The following is a 19,428-nucleotide window of genomic DNA, read 5'->3' as shown; positions in this document are numbered from 1 at the left end:
TTTGCTGTTAAAAAATATGTATTGTATGTTTATTAAAAAGGACTCAACATAAATGTTGGCTTATTCACAAACTTTGAAGTTTGTGCAGTAAAGATCATGTGTGAGAAAAAATTATGTTACCACACCGATATTTAGAAAAAAAGTGAAATTGTGGTAGTATTTTGACCTTCAGGTCTGCATAAACTATTGATTGCACTTGCACACATGCAAGTAAAATGCAGACAGGTTAATACATATTAGCAGTACGGTAAACGAACGCTGGTCTATAATCTTACCATTTCTTTACAGTAACAAAACAAGTAGTCTAAGTTGAAATTGCACGGAAGAAATAAATGTCGGAGCATAAATATAATATTAATACTTAACAAACCCAAACTCGGACCCTAGCCCAAATAATGTCAATATAAACTCCCAATGGAAATGTGGTAGGATTTTAGACCAGACGAAAACAAAGTTATTTGCAAAAACAACAGGGCTCTTTATACTTGGTGGTATAAAGTAACGCAAAAAAACGGTCGACAAATACCGCATACAGCAAACCACATTATTTAGGTTAGGGTGTGGGTGGGTCAAGCATTATTATTACTAATAAATATAATAATAATTGACCCATCCGAACCAAAACGCCAACCCACACCTTAACCCAAATCATTTATGTTGTGGTAAGCGAATTTGTAATCCGTACCTTTTAATTAATTTGCGTTACTTTCATAGATTGAAACCAATGAGTGAAAAGTTGAGGAAAATGGCGGACTTGTTTGGTCGTCTGTCACGCTCTAATGCAGGGGTCGGCCGATGTAATTCATCCGGCCCGCCGCCTCTTTGACAAATTAGAAAGTAGAAACGTGTCCATTTCATATACTTTTTGACTATTTTAACAAAGTAAGTGCAAAAAATGTTCGCGCTGTGCGCAAATCAACATTCTACGTCCGGTTTGATTACGTTTTGCTGCTGTGTTTTCACCTAGATCAGCGCTTTTTTACCGTTGCGCCGTGGAAACCTGCCAAGTGCGTCAAGGAGAAACGGAAAACGTATTCGAAACATTGAGTATATATATATTTTGACATATTTTTTATTTTCGGCAATGTAAAAAAAACTTGCAGAAAATTTAAAAGAAATGCCGCTATACCCCCAAAAAATCGCGCTCGCTTCGCTCGCCAGGTATGCCTTGACTTAGAGTCTTAGAACATTATCAAACACTAAGCTAGATTAACTTTAAATTTTATCGCGTTCCCTCAAAGTAGTTTTATTCCACTTTTCATTAGCAGTATGAATAACGAATTTTAAACCACATAAACTTTTTTTTCGCGTTTTGCGCAAATACTTTACTGCCTCCTGAAATGTAATTAAACACGTTTTTAAGTGGAAAAACGACCCGAGGCCTAACTAATTCGCAGTTGTACGAACATGTTAATAACACAATTCTTAGTTATCATTTTGTGCGGCCCGCAGAAATCTTTCTGAGTTTGGTTTTTGGCCCGCGACTGAAAAAAGGTTGCCGACCCCTGCTCTAATGCATATGAAGAAACAACAAAGCTTTAAGGTCCGTTTAGACTACAGCTGCACTAAAATGAGCAAAGCGTAATTTGCATTTAGATTCTATTGTGGCGAGTGTTTCACGCTTTGCTCAAGCCCCATGCAGCTAGCTTAAAGTTACGCTTTGCTAAACTCAATCCCCGTGCAGCTCGAAAAAATACGCTTTGGAGCGATCTTCACGTCCGGCTCAGCTCAGCGAAGCTGTAGTGAAAACAATTTCACGCCCAGCTCAGCTCAGTGCAGCTGTAGTGTAAACGGGCCTGTAAGGCCGTAGTTTCGTCTGTGCTTTATATAGCCTCTGATTGGTACAGAGTTAACACCTTTGATGCCTGCGATCGCCAAAAATAGTGTTGGACAGATTAGCATTGCTTTTCAACCCTGATTTGAGTTCAGGCTAAGTTATATTTAGCAGTGGTCTAGAATCCTACCAAACATTATTTGGGTTAGGGTGCGGGTTAGCGTTTGAGTTTGGGTAGGTTAAGCAATATTGTTAAATAATATCAATAATACTTGATCCGCCCTCAACCAAACACCAACCGACACCCTAATCCAAATATTGTGCGTTGGTTTAAATAATTGTTTTAACGCTGTGGTAGGATCCTAAAACAAAATCCTACCACAACGAAACGTGTCAAGATTAAAATTACAAAGAAGAATCCTACCACAATTTGGTCGGGGGTGATATTATTTCTCATATTATTTGGGTTAAGTTAGGGTGGAAGTTAGCGTTTGGGTGGGTCAAGTATTATTAATAAATTTATTTTCCCATAATTTTTTCTTGTTACAATTTTAATTGCGCTACCGGTACTCGTTTTGTTAGGTGTAGAAAAGTGGTAGGATTCCGGACCATGTGCCCATTATTTTCTCAATAAACTGTTTTATTCCAATAAATATAAATAGTTTATCGTAGGAATTCCTCCCAGGCTCCCAGTTGACAACCTAATCATAAATAAATGTGCCTTGGCCGGGTAAATTAGTTGTCAAATAATCGTTGTTGTACCAAAAGTATTTATCAGTAGACTGTATTCTAATGTTACTCTTTCTGATATAAATATTCAAATCTTGCACAATTATTTTTAAAAATCAAACTGAAAAAGTATGTCACAAATGTGCAGTTTGCCAAATTGTGACAATATGGCACCTGTTGTGACTCTATTTCATGTCCCTTGCAAAATATTTTTGTAAAAATGATCAAGTTGAATGGGCTACTACCTGGAAAAGATCATATTAGGTTTCGGAACGACTGCCATATCTTGGGTTTATATAAACCAGATGCTGTAAGGATTTGTCCAGTCACCTTCATTTATCTAATGTAATATCAAGTGAGCGAGTTTGTTTTTCGGTATTTAAAAATTTTTAACATTTGCTTTATAGTACTCTTTTTAAGTTATAAAATTAATAAATAATATTTGCCATTATTTGGGGGAATAGAATGGAATTGCAAAAATGGAGCAATTCCTTTTGACGTAGCTTTGTGACGTCACGTTATGAGGCAACATTGCGACGTCATCTCTAAAAAATCTTGTCAAACAAAATCCTTGATCCGCGCCTGCTGTGTATAACGTTTGCTCACCCTTGATGTGGTCTAGCACTAAATTAATATACGCCGTCATTCATTTCAACATAATAGCCTATACCGTACACATGACTAAAAAGGCGCTTTTTGTATTCGCTAATCATTACAGAAATTATGTGTGATCGCGTAATACACAAGCAAGCCCGCACTTACTAGTACTGCAGTAAACTAAAACGTAAAAAAAACGTTATTACATCCTGGGCCGCACTCGGGCCGCAGCTAAAGGTTGGGCGGTCGCATGTTGTGCAGACCTTATTTAGGCGTTTGAAATAACCGCCATAAATAATGATCGGTTGCCTAGCCTTTGGAACTTTAGCTATTGTACGGGGAGATCTTATAGTCAAAACCTTGACTTAAGTCACTGTTTTCAAATGACTTGACTTGACTTAAGTCTTTTAGACAAATGACTTGGGATGAAATTAAGGGTTTTCATTTACCATTTTATTATAAATAAGTTTTGCTTATAAAACGATTAGATTGCTACATGTTGTTTTTTGTTATTTTTTTATTTAAATCATTGCTTCTATTTAAACGAGTTTACCTATTTTTAATGGTTTATCGTTACCTGCTGTAATAATGACTCAACTTGAACTGGGACTTGACTTGGACTTAAGTTTTTTGACAAATGACTAGACTGGGGGACTTGAGTCATTTAAAAATGACTTGTTTACAACACTGGTTCTGCATATTCTACAAATAGTCAACAAAGATATCGATGCAGTTAAAACAGTAAGCACAGAAACACTAAACAATTTTGAGTAAATATAGGCCACATAGTTACGAAGGTCAAAAAGTAAATTAATTGCGTTGTAAAACCTTTATTTTTGAATAAGTTTATGTTTCTTTGAAAATAACAGGATTTAGCTAAAGTAAATTTTAATTCCAAAATTTTTTTTTAGCTGTTTTTTAAATCAAACTAATGAATTAAAATCGTATTATGTAAACGGCACCTAAGAAGAAAAACACAGTAGTTGAGCAAGAAAAAAAACGAAAATATTCACACGCACAGCTCATCGTTGGGATAATTAAGACAATGTAAAGACATCATTCGTGTAGGATCCTCTTCAACGCTAAACTTTGAATTTTCCGGGCTTAATGTAATCATGTTCTCGCCTTTATAGCTCAAACACACCTAAGAAAAGATATATGTATTAGAAAAACATTTTACACTTCTTGCACATTTTCAAACGTAAAGTTTTTTTAAGTTTTACAAGGTTGTAGAATGAAAAGTTTGTTAAGCCCTTGTCTAAATAGCTAAGGGTAATTTTGTCAATAGCCTACTTCGGCAGAAATATATTACTTGCTGGCGTAACATGTTTTCAGGTATATCTTTAAGCTGCTCCATGTGAGAGTGAAAAAGAAAAGACTCGTTCAATGGGACTTGTAACAGTGACGTGATGATAAAACCAACAGTGACATCATCCTCAGCATAGACAGCCCAGCACGTTTTTGGAAGCTCATTTCCACTGTATATTGGTAAGTTTACATTAATGAGTAGATACATAAATAGTTTTAAATGAGCCAACTATTCCCAATCTTATTTAATGTTTAAAGAAACTGATAGTTTTATTCAATCCACATACAAAAAAGGATCGTGGCATATTTATTAGCCCAAGAGCAGGGTTGTAACTTATAGTTGGTTGTGGTTCCGGTGCATATGCTACAATATGGTACCCAGGCGCTTTACGAATTTATTTTTGGGACAAGAAAAATCGTAACAAAATTACGCCATAACGTGACGTCATAAGGTTACACCTAAGCGTGACGTCAAAAAGAAGTAATAAGTCATTTTTATCCGGTTTTGTTATTGTCATAGAAAGATTAAACGTTAAACTTTAAATTGGTAAACTCGGCCGATTAAGTAGGAACGCAAAAACAAAACCCAACAAATACCAAGCAAATTGTTTGATAAAAAACACTTTGTTTCAACCCAGACCATTTAACTAAATGACTTTTCTCCTGAAAAGACGTAAGTCAAGTCATTGACTTAGTCTTTACAATATTGCTAGTACCCTAGTCAACTCATAGTCTAGGTAGGACCGATAGGTCATTACAATACCAAGTTTAATCCAAGTCTTGTTATTAGGATTCAAAATAAATGTCAAACTTACAAGTTTGATGAAAGCCGACTGATTTTACTATATTCAATTAAAGCACTTAAATTGAAGCCAAGTCATTTTAATAAATGATTCATATATCCAATTGACTACGTCAAAATCGTTGGGAATCCCTGATATGCATCAATGGAATATTTTACAAGAGGTAAGGTCGCTATTTTACGTTTAAAATTTTCAAAGAAAATTTTAATGCATTCAACAATCAAAACTTGCGTAACAAAACAGCTAAAGTAAAAATAACACTCTTTAAATGTAATAAAAATTTGTTGAGTAGATTGAGATACCTCGCTTTAACTAGCACATGACATTAATATTTAAGAAGGCTCATCATATATTAAGACAGGGGTGTGCAACCTTTTATTCTGACGGGCCAAGTGTGGATGTAGATCGCGGCCAAATATGAGTAGGCCTATCCGGATTAGACTACGGGCCAAAGCATTTTTCAAGATTAACCTTATCTGATGTGCTAGTGACTTAAAATCTAAATTATACATTATCTTCGGAAAATTATTTGTATCAGAATAAACAAAGTATAACGAACATAATTTAAATTTGTTAAAAAAATTTGTTTATTTTTGTGTGCATTGTTTCCATTGATTTTATTCCTAACATTTTTGCAATTTTAAAGGTAAACCTTTTTCCCAACTTACCGTATCCACGGTTGCATTTTGTGGGCCAGTGGCTTTGAAATACAAGCTCCAGCACCACCAGTACTGAACTGAAACCACACGTCTTTGCCTTTGTAGGTGCTCTAAAAAAACGAGAAGGCTATCAGTAATTATATGGGTTGAACATTTATTTTCGGGACAGATCTTGTTTTGCTGCTATTCTTTTTTGGTTTGCTTCGGTATGTTTAAGACCTATTTTTGTCCGAAGACATCGTCGGATTTTCAAATTTTTAGACATGGCGTAGAGATTGGTATGTAGATGCGATTAATAGGTTCATGAGTCTGGGATTGCGGGACAAAAAACCTAAAATAGTGTGGCGTTATCGTTTAAGTTCATTGTAGCTATCTTTGTATATCTACTCCTAACTAGCGGTGGCAATATCTCCAATGCAGGATTGGTTCATACTGGACACAACGCTCATGCTGTGCGCTCACTGGGGAGATAAACCGCGCGTGCGACAGTCGCTCCTCTTAGTAAGTGCGAAGTCGCTCCTCTTAGTAAAACAATTAATTTATTGCTCTTACTATTTAACAGCCGCAAATTTCAATGCGAAATTTGGTGGTAATGTAGACTTTTCTTTCAGCACCTATTTTACATGTTGTTCTTACTAAGGCCCTGGGTAAACCCTTATTGTTGTTTTGCGTGCTTTACGTACTCACGATTCGGTAGAATAAATAAATAACTATACATTTATGTAATACGACACAGCGTACACGCATTATCTACATTAAGTCTAGTTATCAAATTTATTTTTCGATCATTCTACAATTACCTCGTTATAATTGAATTTAATGTCACGGTAATGAATAAAGAGGAAAGGTAATATAATAAAAAAAAAAAAAAGTTTCACCCATCCTATAACGCAGGAAGGGGCTTTTGGCAAGATACCCTGCTGCTGCTGCTGCTTTGGCAATTTCCTGGATCCGACCCCTTTTCCTTCCCATGCAACGCACATTTTTATTGTTTTTTGGTGCTCCCATCAGGGGCCTTAAATTAGGGTACAACATTCGTAAAATAAGTGTGCTATCGAATAAGCGCTTTATGCTCGATACGGGAAATTGCAACTTAATATATATCCTTAAACTAATAAACCAAAGTGTAATATTACAAGAATTAACCTAGTAAATAACCCTATTTATAATGACCCAATTACCTTTGCAAACCTCCGTTAAAAACAAGGCACTAAAAATAACCCCTGACAAAATATACAACAACCACAACCCCGTACCCGTCTATGTATTACAAATACGCTCGTTGGAAAAAGTGATTTGGCTAAATTGGTAAACGTTGTGGGAAAACAATTATTCATTTAGGTAAAATATTTTTATGTTACACATATTTTTTGCATTAAACATCAATACCCCAATGTTTTCACGACTTCTTCTTCCAACATACGCTGGAATTGTCCAATCAAATTTGTTCAAATGCTTAACCAAGTTTTCGACGTTCACATAGTTGTCGTCGTCAAAATGGCACCACCATCTGTAAAAGGTAAATTAAACTATAAGAGAAAGTTGACTTACATTTTAATAGGACCTGTATGCTAAAAGGACCAACTTTATATATAAGTTATTACGATTTCATTAAAAAAAAAATATAAGTTATTACGATTTCATTAAAAAATATAATTCTATTTAGAAAAATCATGCCTTGGTTATTTTAGCCTACATTATAAACCACACTTGTTTTTATACAAACTTCTAAACAATAAAAGTAGCCAAGAGGGACATGGCGGCGGCGAACAAATCAGGCAGCTTAGGTTTAAGTCATTATCCTAAATTTAGGGAAAATACATACTTGAGCTAATTTAATGCAAAAAAAGATCTGTGAACCAATTAGGCGTGATGTTCGTCAGTTAAAGAAGTAAAGAATAGTTTCAGATATTTAATAGAAAGCCTTTATAGCAGGGGTTCTTGAACTTTTTTTACCGCGGACCCTAAAATTTTTGGGGTTTAGCGTGGACCACGATTGACAAGCAATTTACGAAGATGACGTCATAAATTGCCGTAATAATACAAACAGACTTCCTAAATCTGCTGATTTCGGTCCAAAAATGTGAAGTGTAATGGAGTCTACATTCAGTTCAAATCGGTTTGATTTTTAATTAAATTCTTTTAAAATAAAATATTACTACTTAAATATACATTAACATTTCCATTAGGCCTGCATGGACCTCCTTAAACTAATTCACGGACCCCCGAGTGGTCCATGAACCCCTGTTTAAGAACCCCTGCATTATAGCAATGTTCCGATTTTTGCCTTACCCATCATCAAGAAATGTTAAGTTTTCAAGAACTGACGCAATTAACCAGAAAAGGTTTTAGATGGTTTATCTTTTTGCATTATATTAGAAGCATATAGGGTAGTTATTATTACATTGCCATTGTTGGTAAGTAACTGATACTCACTTCATGGTTTGGTAGTCGACTACAGTATTGTACTCTGCGCCAGTTTTGCAACACAAAGGTTCCCTGGACAAAATAACAGCAAAATAAGTCTTAGTAACGTGTTACATCTTATATAAAAATCGCTGACCAAAGCCTCTGTTTTTGATTAACCATAGCATAAGTTAAGTTTCGAAAAGTAAAAAAAGACGCTTAACCAAAACGCTAAAAAATAACTAAAACATATAGGCTAGCGCCCAAAATCACCGTATTACACGGTATATAGTGGAAGATTAGAACTATTGCTTGGCCAAAGTGGTCCTCAACCAGTGGACTATAGAAGCACCTTGATGTGGGCCTAAATATCATTTAAAATAAATGCTAAATATTTTGAGAACTTAGTATGTAATTGTGTCATAAAATCTTTTAGTAAAAGTAGACTTGGCAAAAATGTAATAGTGAAAGTCAGCTGCAAGGAAATAATAGTTTTACTTTTAATTTTCCACGTGTAAAAGGTACATCATCTGAAGTTCAATAGTGCCATCTGGTTTCCAGATTTAGAATTAGATAAATGCGGATGTCAACAAATATTAGAATGTTCTATTCGCTTTAAAATGATGTCCTGTGTATTGTAAGTTTGTAAGAATGAGGTGATGCAAACTTATTACCTACGGTATTAGTTACATTTTCAGAACACGTTTTATTCGAAATCAATTTATGTATGTATACGAATATTCCTAAACTGTAGCAGTCATCTTAATAATATTCCGAGTTAAACGTTTCTTTGATATACAATATGTTTCTGCATTATTCAATACCCCTCTGCTGTGTTGTAAAATTGGTTTGCAAACTCAAACAGCACTAATTCTATGACGCCTTATGTACAATGAAGTTATCCTCTTTGCTAAGTTTAAACTATACTTACAAAGAATGACTAGCTCCACACTTTGTAGCAACCAGACGGTTTCCTAAAAAAGGGAATTAACTATTAATTTTGTGTTTTTCTATCAAAAAAATTCGCATAAGGCAAGATAGTGATGTGCCTGTTCGGGAATCCGAAACTCGTTTACGAATATGGTGTCAAACTTTAGATTTATATCGGCAAATTTCACAACTAAGTAAGACGCAATATTTAAGCTTTATTTACAACGATACACAAGTTAGCTACTAATTTTTTATTTGATTTGCTCATGAAAATTTTTTAACTTAAGCAAAGTCTGGCGTTTATTGAACATGTTTTTCTACTTAGGTATTGGTTGGCATAATAGCGAGTTTTTGTGGTTATTTATTTAAATATAACGTTTTATACGATGAAATTACCCAATTTAGCGGAGTATAGAGGGTCCACATCATCAGTTATAACAAACACCTAATAAATACAATGAAGATAAAATAGAAAAATAAGAGAAAATCACCTATATATTAAAAGTCCACACAATTTAAATAAAGTATTCTTAAATTTAAAAACTATTAAGTTAAAACAAGGTTTTGCGTTACCGGTATAGAATATCCAAAATACGTAGAATATATACAACCTTAAATCTATATATGACCGAAATGTAATTTTTGCTAAACTCGTATATCTTAAACGTATAGCATGCCAAGCATTATGTAGGAAGTAATACATTGTAAAGGTTTACATTTACGCAGTAAACTGAGGATATTTCTTTGTATAATTTAAAATATTATAAAATGTTCCCAAGCTAAATGCTATACCAAAATACAAAACTAAAGAATGAAGTAGGCCTACTATTTCTAAAAAACGCATAATAACCGCCACTAAAAACAATATTTAACCAGTAGTTAATATAGCTATTTGTAGTTTTAAAATTACGCCAAACAACTTATGTTAAATTCAAAGCACTTACCGGTACGCCTTACTTTTTTAAATTTTTTCAAAGACAGTGATATAAATAATTAGTTTTTTTTAATTAGATAAATAAATGTTAAATTTTAATATAGATTTTTTTGTTGTTTTCACATAACTCATTTCATATTCGGCTTCTTACATTGCGTGCTTTCTTAAACCAGGTCTTTATCATCAACTGAATACGACTGGAGTGAAACTTCTTGGTAGTTTTAATAGTGAAATAAATGTTCTCGTTTGTAACAATCGAGTCACTGACATTACTTAGTTGCGTCTTTTTCCATGGTATGAAAACTCCATCGTAGGATCTTGTGAAAGTAGGCGTATAAACGTCGAGATACAAGGCAATGCTTATAATTGATAATATGGCTGACACCAGCAGGACAGATGGTATAGTTCTTGGATTGATAATATTGCAATATTTTGTCATTTCACCATCAAGGTCAATTTAAAGAAACCAATATGCTGCTTAAGAAAAACAAATGACTTACGTCGTTTTAAAAATCACCCTAGCTAAAAAAACAAAATAATGGGTATAAAAGAGAAAACATATTTGTTGCATAAAAGTCATAATAATGTTTTCTCATAAACATATTAGCGGTAAAAAGAAAGCAATATACAAAACGAACACATACATTATGTTCTAAAATTAAAGGATTGCATATAGATAGCCAACGCTGGAAACATGGACCAGAAGCGAATTAAAACATTTCACGGCAGCAAGCGATTATTTTAACTTATACAAAATAAAAAAAATACCATTGTAAACATCATACGCCTCCCCTACAGTGAAACTTAACTTAAACTTCTTTCCGAGTTTTGCGTGATTCTTTGACATGTGTCTCCCAAACCATAAATTGTTTATAATTTGATATTTAAAAGCACCACACAACAAAGAAATATTAACGAAAATATTTAATTAACACCTAACCAAGCAATTAGACATTTATAATTGTGTTTTTGTTTAGCACGAATGGAATGTTTTGTGATTTGATAGAAAAATATTGATGCTATGGACAGGTTTAAAATAATGTTTATTTTAAAATGGTGGTTTACAAAGAGTATCAGTCGGATAAATCAAACAGTGAAGCGAAAGTATCCGGGTCGGGTCGTCTGCGATACTAAACTTGCCCATTGTATTGTTTAAGTTAATCAAGTTCTCTCCTTTGTAACTGAGACACACCTAGAATGAAAACAATTTACTTAATACATAAATATTTGTAAGCGTCTTATTGTAATCACCTGCTCGTTTAAAGTGTTAGCAGGCAGATCTTTCAATTGTTCCATATGGGAATGGAAAAGAAAAGATTCGTTTAACGGAATCTTAAGAAGATGGGTGACTATAAATCCAATGGTGACATCATCAGCAGCATAAACCTCTTTACACGTTTTCACAAATTCGTCACCTCTAAATCATCTTGGAATTAGTTTATTTTATTGGCAGTTTGCCAACCATTTCAAGAACAAATGGCTATTCGTAGTAGGTAGCGGCTTCTAAATAATTTCACCTTGCGAAACTATTATGCTTTCGTGAAAAAATGGCAAACCCCTTTAATGTTTATTTTGGGTTCAATAATCACGCTTAACATTCTGTTCGGTACTCATACTAACTATGCTTACTGTACACCAACTGTCAAAAAAATATTATCAATAAGACGTTAAATCGTGGTCCATGGGAAGAGTAAAACCATATTCTTTAGTTATTGTGTGCTGTGCCTCAAAAGTAACGAAAACTTACCCTGCCCATGGACGCATTTTTTCAACCAAGGGTTTTGACATACAAGCTCCAGCGCCTCCGGTTCCGAATTGATAAGTAATTGTTTTACCTTTGTATCTGGACTACAAAAAACGACATAAAAGTTAAAATTCAGTTATAAAACGTAGTCATCAGGATATTATCGCAAATTGCTAAATTCTTGTTAAGATATACGCTTTTACATTTTTTACCAAATATTTTCTGTGCCTTTCACATAGATGTGTTAACTTAGGTAAAGTCATTTGGGCCAAAAGACTTAAGTGAAGTCATTTTTCAAGTCACTGTTTTTAAATGACTTGACTTAAGTCTTTTGGACAAATGGCTTGGGTTGAAATAAAGTGTTTTCATTAAGCAATTTTTTTCTAAACATGGGTTATATATCTTAATTTTTGTACATAAAACAATTTGTTTGCTATATGTTGCATTTACGTTATTTTTTACCTAATTTATTGCTCACAATCGGACGATTTCACCAGTTTTAATAGTTAAAGTTTTTTTTTTAAGACAAAGATTGACTTGAAGTTGACTTGCTCCAATTATGACTTGACTTGGACTTAAGTTAATTTACGAATGACTTGACTGGGACTTGAATTTCAAAAATGGCTTTACAACACTGAAAACTAGTGTGGAATATGCATTAAATGTAGCCTAGTTTATCACATATCAGATTAAAGCAACGGGATTAATAAGAAAGAAAAAGTTTTTTTATGAAAGAGAATATACTTATTAAGTGCAATAAAAACTTACAGTAAAACTTCTCACGCTTTTTCTTCCAATATAGACGGGAGTTTTCCAGTCAAATTTAGTTAAATGTTCTATAAGCCTCTCAATATTGATATAGTCGTCGTCGTCGACATGGCACCACCATCTAATTTAATATGCAAACAAAACATAGACTAATTCGTTATGAATAGGGCGATTATTTCTTGACTTCGAAAAAAGTCGAAATTTGTTAAAATGTCAAAATCGTTTACAAAATTAACAAAAATGAAGTGAATTTTTTAAAAATGTCGTTCAAAAAAATATTGGGATAAGTTCGTCAAATTTAAGTTGGAGAGAAGGCCAGACTGCAGAGCTTTTTGTTTGGTACGATGCTAAAAAATCGCACAGAACTAACGAGAATGACAGAAGAGATTCGCGCGAAGCGGCCAATTAATTTTCATTTTAGTACAAATTTAAAACAGGCTCAAAATAAAATTGGCGGGTTCATCACAAGATCCGTCCCTGGAAAGAGTGTTTACGATACAACCAAATATGTAAAAACTCGCCCTTGTTTTCGCTTAGCTTATGCATTTTAAGAAAAACTGCAGAAAATTCTCTCAGAACCAAACTACAGTTTAGCAAAAATCTGTTACGATGAACAACCTTCTCGTTTATGTCTATTCTACCTACTCACTTATTTTCGACGTTTACAGGTGTGATACGCTACAAAAATGTAAATCATCTCAACACGAGTTTGATGAACTGCTATGGAAATATATAATACTCAAACTTACCTTAAATTTGGAGAATTAGCCACTGTATTGAAGGAAGCGCCAGTTTTGCAACATAAGTCGGGTCTGTTAAAACACACTGTATTAATAAAATGTATTGCTAAATTTTATTGCATAGTACCAACAAAGAGTGCGTTGATCCGCATTTTGTCGCAATTAATTGGTAACCTGAAAACAAAAATAAAGTTAATTAATACAAAATCTTCATCAATACAATCAGCAAAATTGTTTAAATAATTCAGAATAAACATAAGCTTATTTGCATTCACGTCAGTCAAGGTCCAGAATCGTTTAATATTGTTCCTTTATAAAAAAGTAATAACGCCGCAGATGGCATATGACTATTACATTTTGTGGTTGGACAAACTAATCTCTAAGAATAGTAAAAAAGGGACTATTTTAATTTCTGGACGTTAACTATATGGCATATTCTCGCACACACCTGCATCAGTTGAAAATAGAGGGTCCGACCGGTCCGTTATAACGAAAACCTTTATAAAAAGTATCAGTTACGAATAAGAAGCATTTGACTTAACATCTGGATTAATATAGCGATTATTTTTTGGCACAAGTGGCAGTGTTTAAGTTGTTTTTCGGTTTGCATAATTTTAAAAATGATGTGGGTAATTTCAGTGGATGAGAGATGGGGTAATCTGGTGCTATTATTAGAACTAAAATTAAAAACAAATAAACAACTTACATTTTTTATTTAGTAGTAGGGCTATCTATAAGTCAGGGGCGAATCCAGTATTTTTGTTTGGGAGGAAGTGAGGGCACGGAAATGACGTCACACAGCATGTCGTAATATTATGTCATAAAACAATTAGTCAATTAAAATAATTAAAATTAAACATAACTGGTGTTTTCGAGTGTTGTTAAAAATATGCCCTGGAAATCCAGTCTAACCGCGTGAAAAGTGTAAAAAAACTATATTTGGTTTAAGTTGGCAAAACTTTTAAAATAAACTACATACATTTTAGTCTAATTTATCAGAAATTGCAGTTTGTCAAGTAGTGGTTCTTAACCGTTTTCTTTTCCGCCCTTTTTCTAATTGTACTGTGCTTTCTGCCGTAGATATAAAAAAACGCATCATACCAAATGTAACTCGGTGTTTGTCGAATATGTCGCCTTAACCTTGACTGAATTTACAACGTGACCAAGTAAGTTCACGTTTAACGTAAAATTAATGTTAGGCCAACGGTTTAGGTTAATGTTCGGGCCCAAATGTACTACCTCCTTATAATTTATTTCTGACTAAGACCCTAGTCCTAAACTCATTAAATGTTTTAAAGAAAGAAGCGGTAACGAAACATCAGGCATTTATATAATTTATATAAAACCAGTTTGCCCTAAAAATATAAACAGAGTTCGTGTAACGTAATTAACACATTTTCCGATTAAACCCACGCCGCAACTTCCCGAGAGTCATTACATTCTGCATGATGAATAACAAAATGCAGCTGATTAATTGCACGTACTAAACGCTTTGCACTGTAGTCATTGTGTTTCATCTTTCAATAACACGAGTGCTTGTATTTACTCTTTATTCAGATGGATAATTGTCATTCAGGGACGACATTTTATGACGTATGATGTGTCAATAATACTGCTCGAAAAAAGGAGCGTGCGGATACCGGCAAACGTCTTGGTTTAAGCGAGGGTTTTTTTCAACCGTCCATATGGGGTGCCCATTCATTGGCCCCCTCTCCTGTATCAGCTAACTAAGCTTCCGTTTGCATAACCTGTAAGCTTGTATACCAACTAACGATACACATTACTAGTTGATGCACGTTGTGTAGTTCATGTGCTTCTTTCTAACCGTTAAGCTCTAGGTACAAAGTGTCCAAAGAGTCTACGACGCACGTCGGCTAACACGATCCCTATATAAGTGTCGGTTGAAAACAGAATTTTCTATAATGATAAACCTATATAGTTGTTGAGTATGCAATTTGATTAACCAGTTGTAAACTAATAAAATAGGACGGGAAACATTTGAACTTCTCTGACTTTTGAATTCCATATACACGAAGCAAACTGAATATTTCTGTAAATGCAAGTTAAGTAGCTTAAGTAGTATGCATGCAAACTTACATTTTTTGCTCTCTTAAACCACGTATTTGACAACAGCTCGACACGGTCCTTTAAAAATGCCTTGGTTGTTTTGATGGTAAAATGTATGTGCTGAGTCCCTGTTTGATTGCCGATGGTGCTGTTGCGGATCGAAACACGTGCAAAATGGTATCCTTGTTTGATTTTATTATTATCGCGGGAAACAAACAGAAGAACTATGAGCACGATCGTGCTAAAGATGGATAAATAAAAGTTCTTCGTGGCAATAATACCAGCATATTTTTGTTGTTTCATAGTTTGAACTTTAAACAATACTACGATCCTAAATTATGAGAAATATAAACACAATATTTTTTGCAATTGCTTCACATTTGTATAATGCAAAAATTGCGATATGCAGTAGGTTAAAAAATAAGAAAAAAATAATAGGCTAGTAATTTAACTTTTATTAACAATAGGTTCAATCAATGCAGCATCTAATTCGTTTTTGCAGTACAAACAATAAACATTTTTTTGAACAGAATTTCAGCTTCTTTGTACAGACTATTTTGTTGACACGATCCCCTTTCTATTTTTCGATAACCTATGAAAAAGGTGTTGCGAAAACAAAAAATGTTAGGAACGATTGGTAGACGAAATTCCACAATATTTAATGAAGTGGAACTTATTCGAACGTCGCACTTTGTGTTAACTAATATATATTGCCATACCAGCAAACTATCGAACCCGTTGTTTGATAACCTGCCCAGTCGCGACCCAATTGGAAATTTTCGTTGCATTTTCTTTATATTGAAAAAGTCGTTCAAAACAGCTACAAAGTAAGTTCGAAACGTTTAAAACTAAATTGAATTTTGTTTTCAGCAAGATGTGTCTGCCTACATACAGCCAAATAACTAAATGACACACTCATCTGTAAATATATATAAATAAGAGAGTTTGTCCGCCGGACGGATACTATATGTTCGCCCGGTCGGTCGCTTCTCCACGGGCGCGGGTGCGGCTTATCGTAAAACTCTTAACGTAACCGAGCAAAACTTTTTTCAAGTTAAATTAACTACGTGGACATAAAAAAAAATCAAATTAGGTATATTATCTTAATAAAATTTAATTTTAATGTTTTCAACTTAACACATGTTTGACATGCTTAGCCGTCGGGGATTTTTAGTCCTTCCAGCGGTTTTTATAGTAACCAATTTTCAGTTTCAAACGAGATTTAACTTACGTTGAAAACAGTATGGTACTGGGAATACGTGAAAAGCACATAACATGTTATAACATTTTTAGTTAGCCGACATGCGCAACGATCCAAGTAAAGACATAAGTTTAAAACTTATAGCAGTATGTTTAACCACGCAAAATTTAGGCAGAATTCGCAAAATATCGCGTTTGTTGTCGCAGTTTGAACAGTAAGTACTTTATATTTCAAACGGGTTACGGGATTGTCTGACGTTAGACGCAGCTTAATTTTGCGTTTAGTGCAGATGTTTAGCAATTTTTACTTTCAAACACGATGCGGATTTTTCTTACGTTGTGCGCCATTTAATACCAGGGAGTCGAACCGGAACCGAACCGGAACTTTATGAACCGGTTTTGGGTCAATTTTTTCCGAACCGTAACCGAACCTGAACCGTTTTTTATAGGATTTTAAGGAGCCGAACCGGAACTGAACCGAATAATTTGAAAGTACCTGAACCTTAACCGAACCCGAACCTGTAAACAAAAGCGGTTCGCTCCAGCATGACGTCACAACTTCTATTTTAGAGAGTCAAGTTACGCCATGTTCGAAATTTTATGAAAAAAAATACGAATATTGAATGAAAAAATTGTTGATTGTTTATTTTTTAGATATTTAAATAATGAGTTGCTGTTTTTTTTAATAAGTCACGTAACTTAGTTTAAATGACTTCCAATTCAAAGATTATTCTCTACATTTATCGACCCACATTTTGAAATTTAACGCAAATTATATTGTATCTGAACCGGAACTTTATAAACCGGTTTTGAAATAACGATGGTTGAACCGGAGCTGAACCGGAACTTTTAAATTCATCCGAACCGAAACCGGAACTGAACCGGATTCCGAAAAAATCCTTGAACCCGAACCGAACCTGAACCGGAAAAGTCAAACGGTTCGACTCCCTGTTTAATACCGGGATTACGTGTTTGCTTAAATATCATACAAGTCGAACAAATACTATTACTACACGGGTCGTACCCGAAACATATTTTAAACAAACATCAGGAAACCTACGCGGATATTGTACAATAAACCTTCCCAACAATATCGTAATACTTTTGGAGGCAAAAGCCTAATGGCTTCTTACAATGTGTTTAACCACGCAATACTTGACAGAGTTCGCAAATTGTTGCTTCGACCTAAAGTTTGACGTCTAAGAGTTATTATCAATTGAAAAATGTCACGGGATTTCGTTACTTAAGAGATGTAAAGCATGCTTAGCCAAGTGTTGTGTGCTACAGTCGATTATTTAGTCGTACCATTTCAAAAACATCACACATCATTGCACTTCGGTTGCATGTTAAAACCAAGGAGCGCGCGTGCGCATTTTTGTTTAATAGCGTTTTGAAATTTGTTTTACCACGTAAAAGTTGTCGAAGTTCGCAAATTATTGCGTTTGTTGCAGCGTTTTTCTTAACATTATTTCATTAGGCAACAAGATGCTTACACAGACAACTTACAGCACCCGAACCGAGTATAAACTATGAAAATTTGTAACTGAATTTGCGAAATATCGCGTTTATTGCAGCGGTTTGAGCACAAAGCAAATTTGCTTTTCAAACGGGATTTTCTTTCGTTGGACACAGTATAGTACCTACGGGGATTAGGCATTTGCTTGAATTTACCGCATGTTAAACAATTGCTGCTGCGACCTTCTTGTGATTTTCCATCGATATATGTCACGTTTTTCGTTACGTAAAATATGTGAGACGTGTTTAGCCAATACCATGTGTTCAGTAGCTCCATTAAAACAAAACACACAACGTTGCAATTTGGTTTGATGTTAATTACCCCAATATTTTTTTTCAAATCATCGTCTACATCTACAACATGCGGCTTCGGCAAGCTTACAGAATGTTCGTAGCACGTGAACTCGTGATAAAATGGACACAGCGCGTTCGCGCCTTTCCTTTAGTGACCTATTTCCAACACAAAACTACTCTGATTGTGGGGAAGCAATAGGTTAACCGATTTCAGACATACGATGCCTCTGACGAAGATGTTACGCTATCTGTAACATTACTTTTTGGTTATATGATGATTACCACATTTGTCTTTCATAATCATGAGCTATATTATAGCCTATATTACGGTCATGTTCAAATGGCGGATCGCGATCCGGATCCGGATCTTTTCAGCGTTTTGTGCAGATCTTCTAATAGTCTTAAAAAATAAATTTTCTACAGTGTTTTCATGTGAATACCAATTGTCAGTGTTAATGAATTTTGTACAAAATCAAGCATATAATGAGACTCCCAAATGCTAATCTTTGTGAGCGTTTGAGGATATCAGTCAGCGACAGAAATCCTCAATTCGATGCTATTGTAAGACCTAAAGTTTAAAACAGGGGTCGGCAACCCCGCCAATGTAATTCATTCGGCCCGCCACCTCTTTGACAAACTAGATACGAGTCCATTTCAAATACTTTTTGACTATTTTAACTTAGTGCGAAAAATGTTCCCGCTTCGCGCGAATCATCTTTCTGCGTCCGGCTTGTTTACGTTTTGATGCGGTCTTTTGAACTAGATCAGCGCTTCGTTACAGTTAATGGAAAACGCATTAAAAAAGTTGGACATATATATTTTAACATTTTGTATTTTCGGTAATGGAATAAAAACTTGCAAGAAATTTAAAAGAAATGCCGGTATACCTAAAAAAATCGCGCTCGCTTCGCTCGCCAGGTGCGCCCTGACTTCCAAACGTTAACAAACACTAAACAAGAT

The 19,428-nt window shown here is 34.5% G+C and overlaps 2 protein-coding genes across 2 annotated transcripts; both read right to left on the bottom strand.

Moving 5' to 3' along the window:
• Positions 1 to 4,029: 4,029 nt before the first annotated feature.
• LOC146168363 (beta-1,3-N-acetylglucosaminyltransferase lunatic fringe-like) lies at positions 4,030 to 10,588 on the bottom strand. The gene is made up of 8 exons (XM_083389230.1): positions 10,292 to 10,588; positions 9,603 to 9,651; positions 9,208 to 9,250; positions 8,307 to 8,369; positions 7,260 to 7,380; positions 5,880 to 5,980; positions 4,413 to 4,578; positions 4,030 to 4,244 (listed from the first exon to the last, which is right to left on the bottom strand). The coding sequence occupies exons 1-8, from the start codon at positions 10,577 to 10,579 to the stop codon at positions 4,110 to 4,112; spliced, it is 966 nt and encodes a 321-aa protein (XP_083245356.1). The 5' UTR covers positions 10,580 to 10,588; the 3' UTR covers positions 4,030 to 4,109.
• A 74-nt stretch (positions 10,589 to 10,662) lies between these two features.
• Positions 10,663 to 15,786, bottom strand: LOC146168362 (beta-1,3-N-acetylglucosaminyltransferase radical fringe-like). The gene is made up of 8 exons (XM_083389231.1): positions 15,490 to 15,786; positions 13,841 to 13,889; positions 13,524 to 13,566; positions 13,402 to 13,464; positions 12,653 to 12,773; positions 11,888 to 11,988; positions 11,392 to 11,557; positions 10,663 to 11,332 (listed from the first exon to the last, which is right to left on the bottom strand). Exons 1-8 carry the CDS (start codon positions 15,760 to 15,762, stop codon positions 11,189 to 11,191), a joined length of 960 nt encoding a protein of 319 aa, XP_083245357.1. The 5' UTR covers positions 15,763 to 15,786; the 3' UTR covers positions 10,663 to 11,188.
• Positions 15,787 to 19,428: the final 3,642 nt, after the last annotated feature.

The sequence above is a fragment of the Ascidiella aspersa genome, chromosome 1 (assembly GCF_963924565.1).
Source record: "Ascidiella aspersa chromosome 1, kaAscAspe10.2, whole genome shotgun sequence".
Classification (NCBI taxonomy): domain Eukaryota; kingdom Metazoa; phylum Chordata; class Ascidiacea; order Phlebobranchia; family Ascidiidae; genus Ascidiella; species Ascidiella aspersa.
This window is presented reverse-complemented; position numbering and strand designations above follow the sequence as displayed.

What these genes read in the sequence shown, in the direction of transcription:
- LOC146168363 (XM_083389230.1), bottom strand. Translation starts at nt 10,579, where the DNA reads ATGACAAAATATTGCAATATTATCAATCCAAGAACTATACCATCTGTC. An exon ending in AAAATGCAACCGTGGATACG is followed by an intron (nt 4,579 to 5,879) that starts GTAAGTTGGGAA and finishes ACCAATATACAG; the next exon opens with TGGAAATGAGCTTCCAAAAA. An exon ending in AAAACATGTTACGCCAGCAA is followed by an intron (nt 4,245 to 4,412) that starts GTAATATATTTC and finishes ATCTTTTCTTAG; the next exon opens with GTGTGTTTGAGCTATAAAGG.
- LOC146168362 (XM_083389231.1), bottom strand. Translation starts at nt 15,762, where the DNA reads ATGAAACAACAAAAATATGCTGGTATTATTGCCACGAAGAACTTTTAT. An exon ending in TGCGGATCAACGCACTCTTT is followed by an intron (nt 13,465 to 13,523) that starts GTTGGTACTATG and finishes GTGTTTTAACAG; the next exon opens with ACCCGACTTATGTTGCAAAA. An exon ending in AAAATGCGTCCATGGGCAGG is followed by an intron (nt 11,558 to 11,887) that starts GTAAGTTTTCGT and finishes AAGATGATTTAG; the next exon opens with AGGTGACGAATTTGTGAAAA.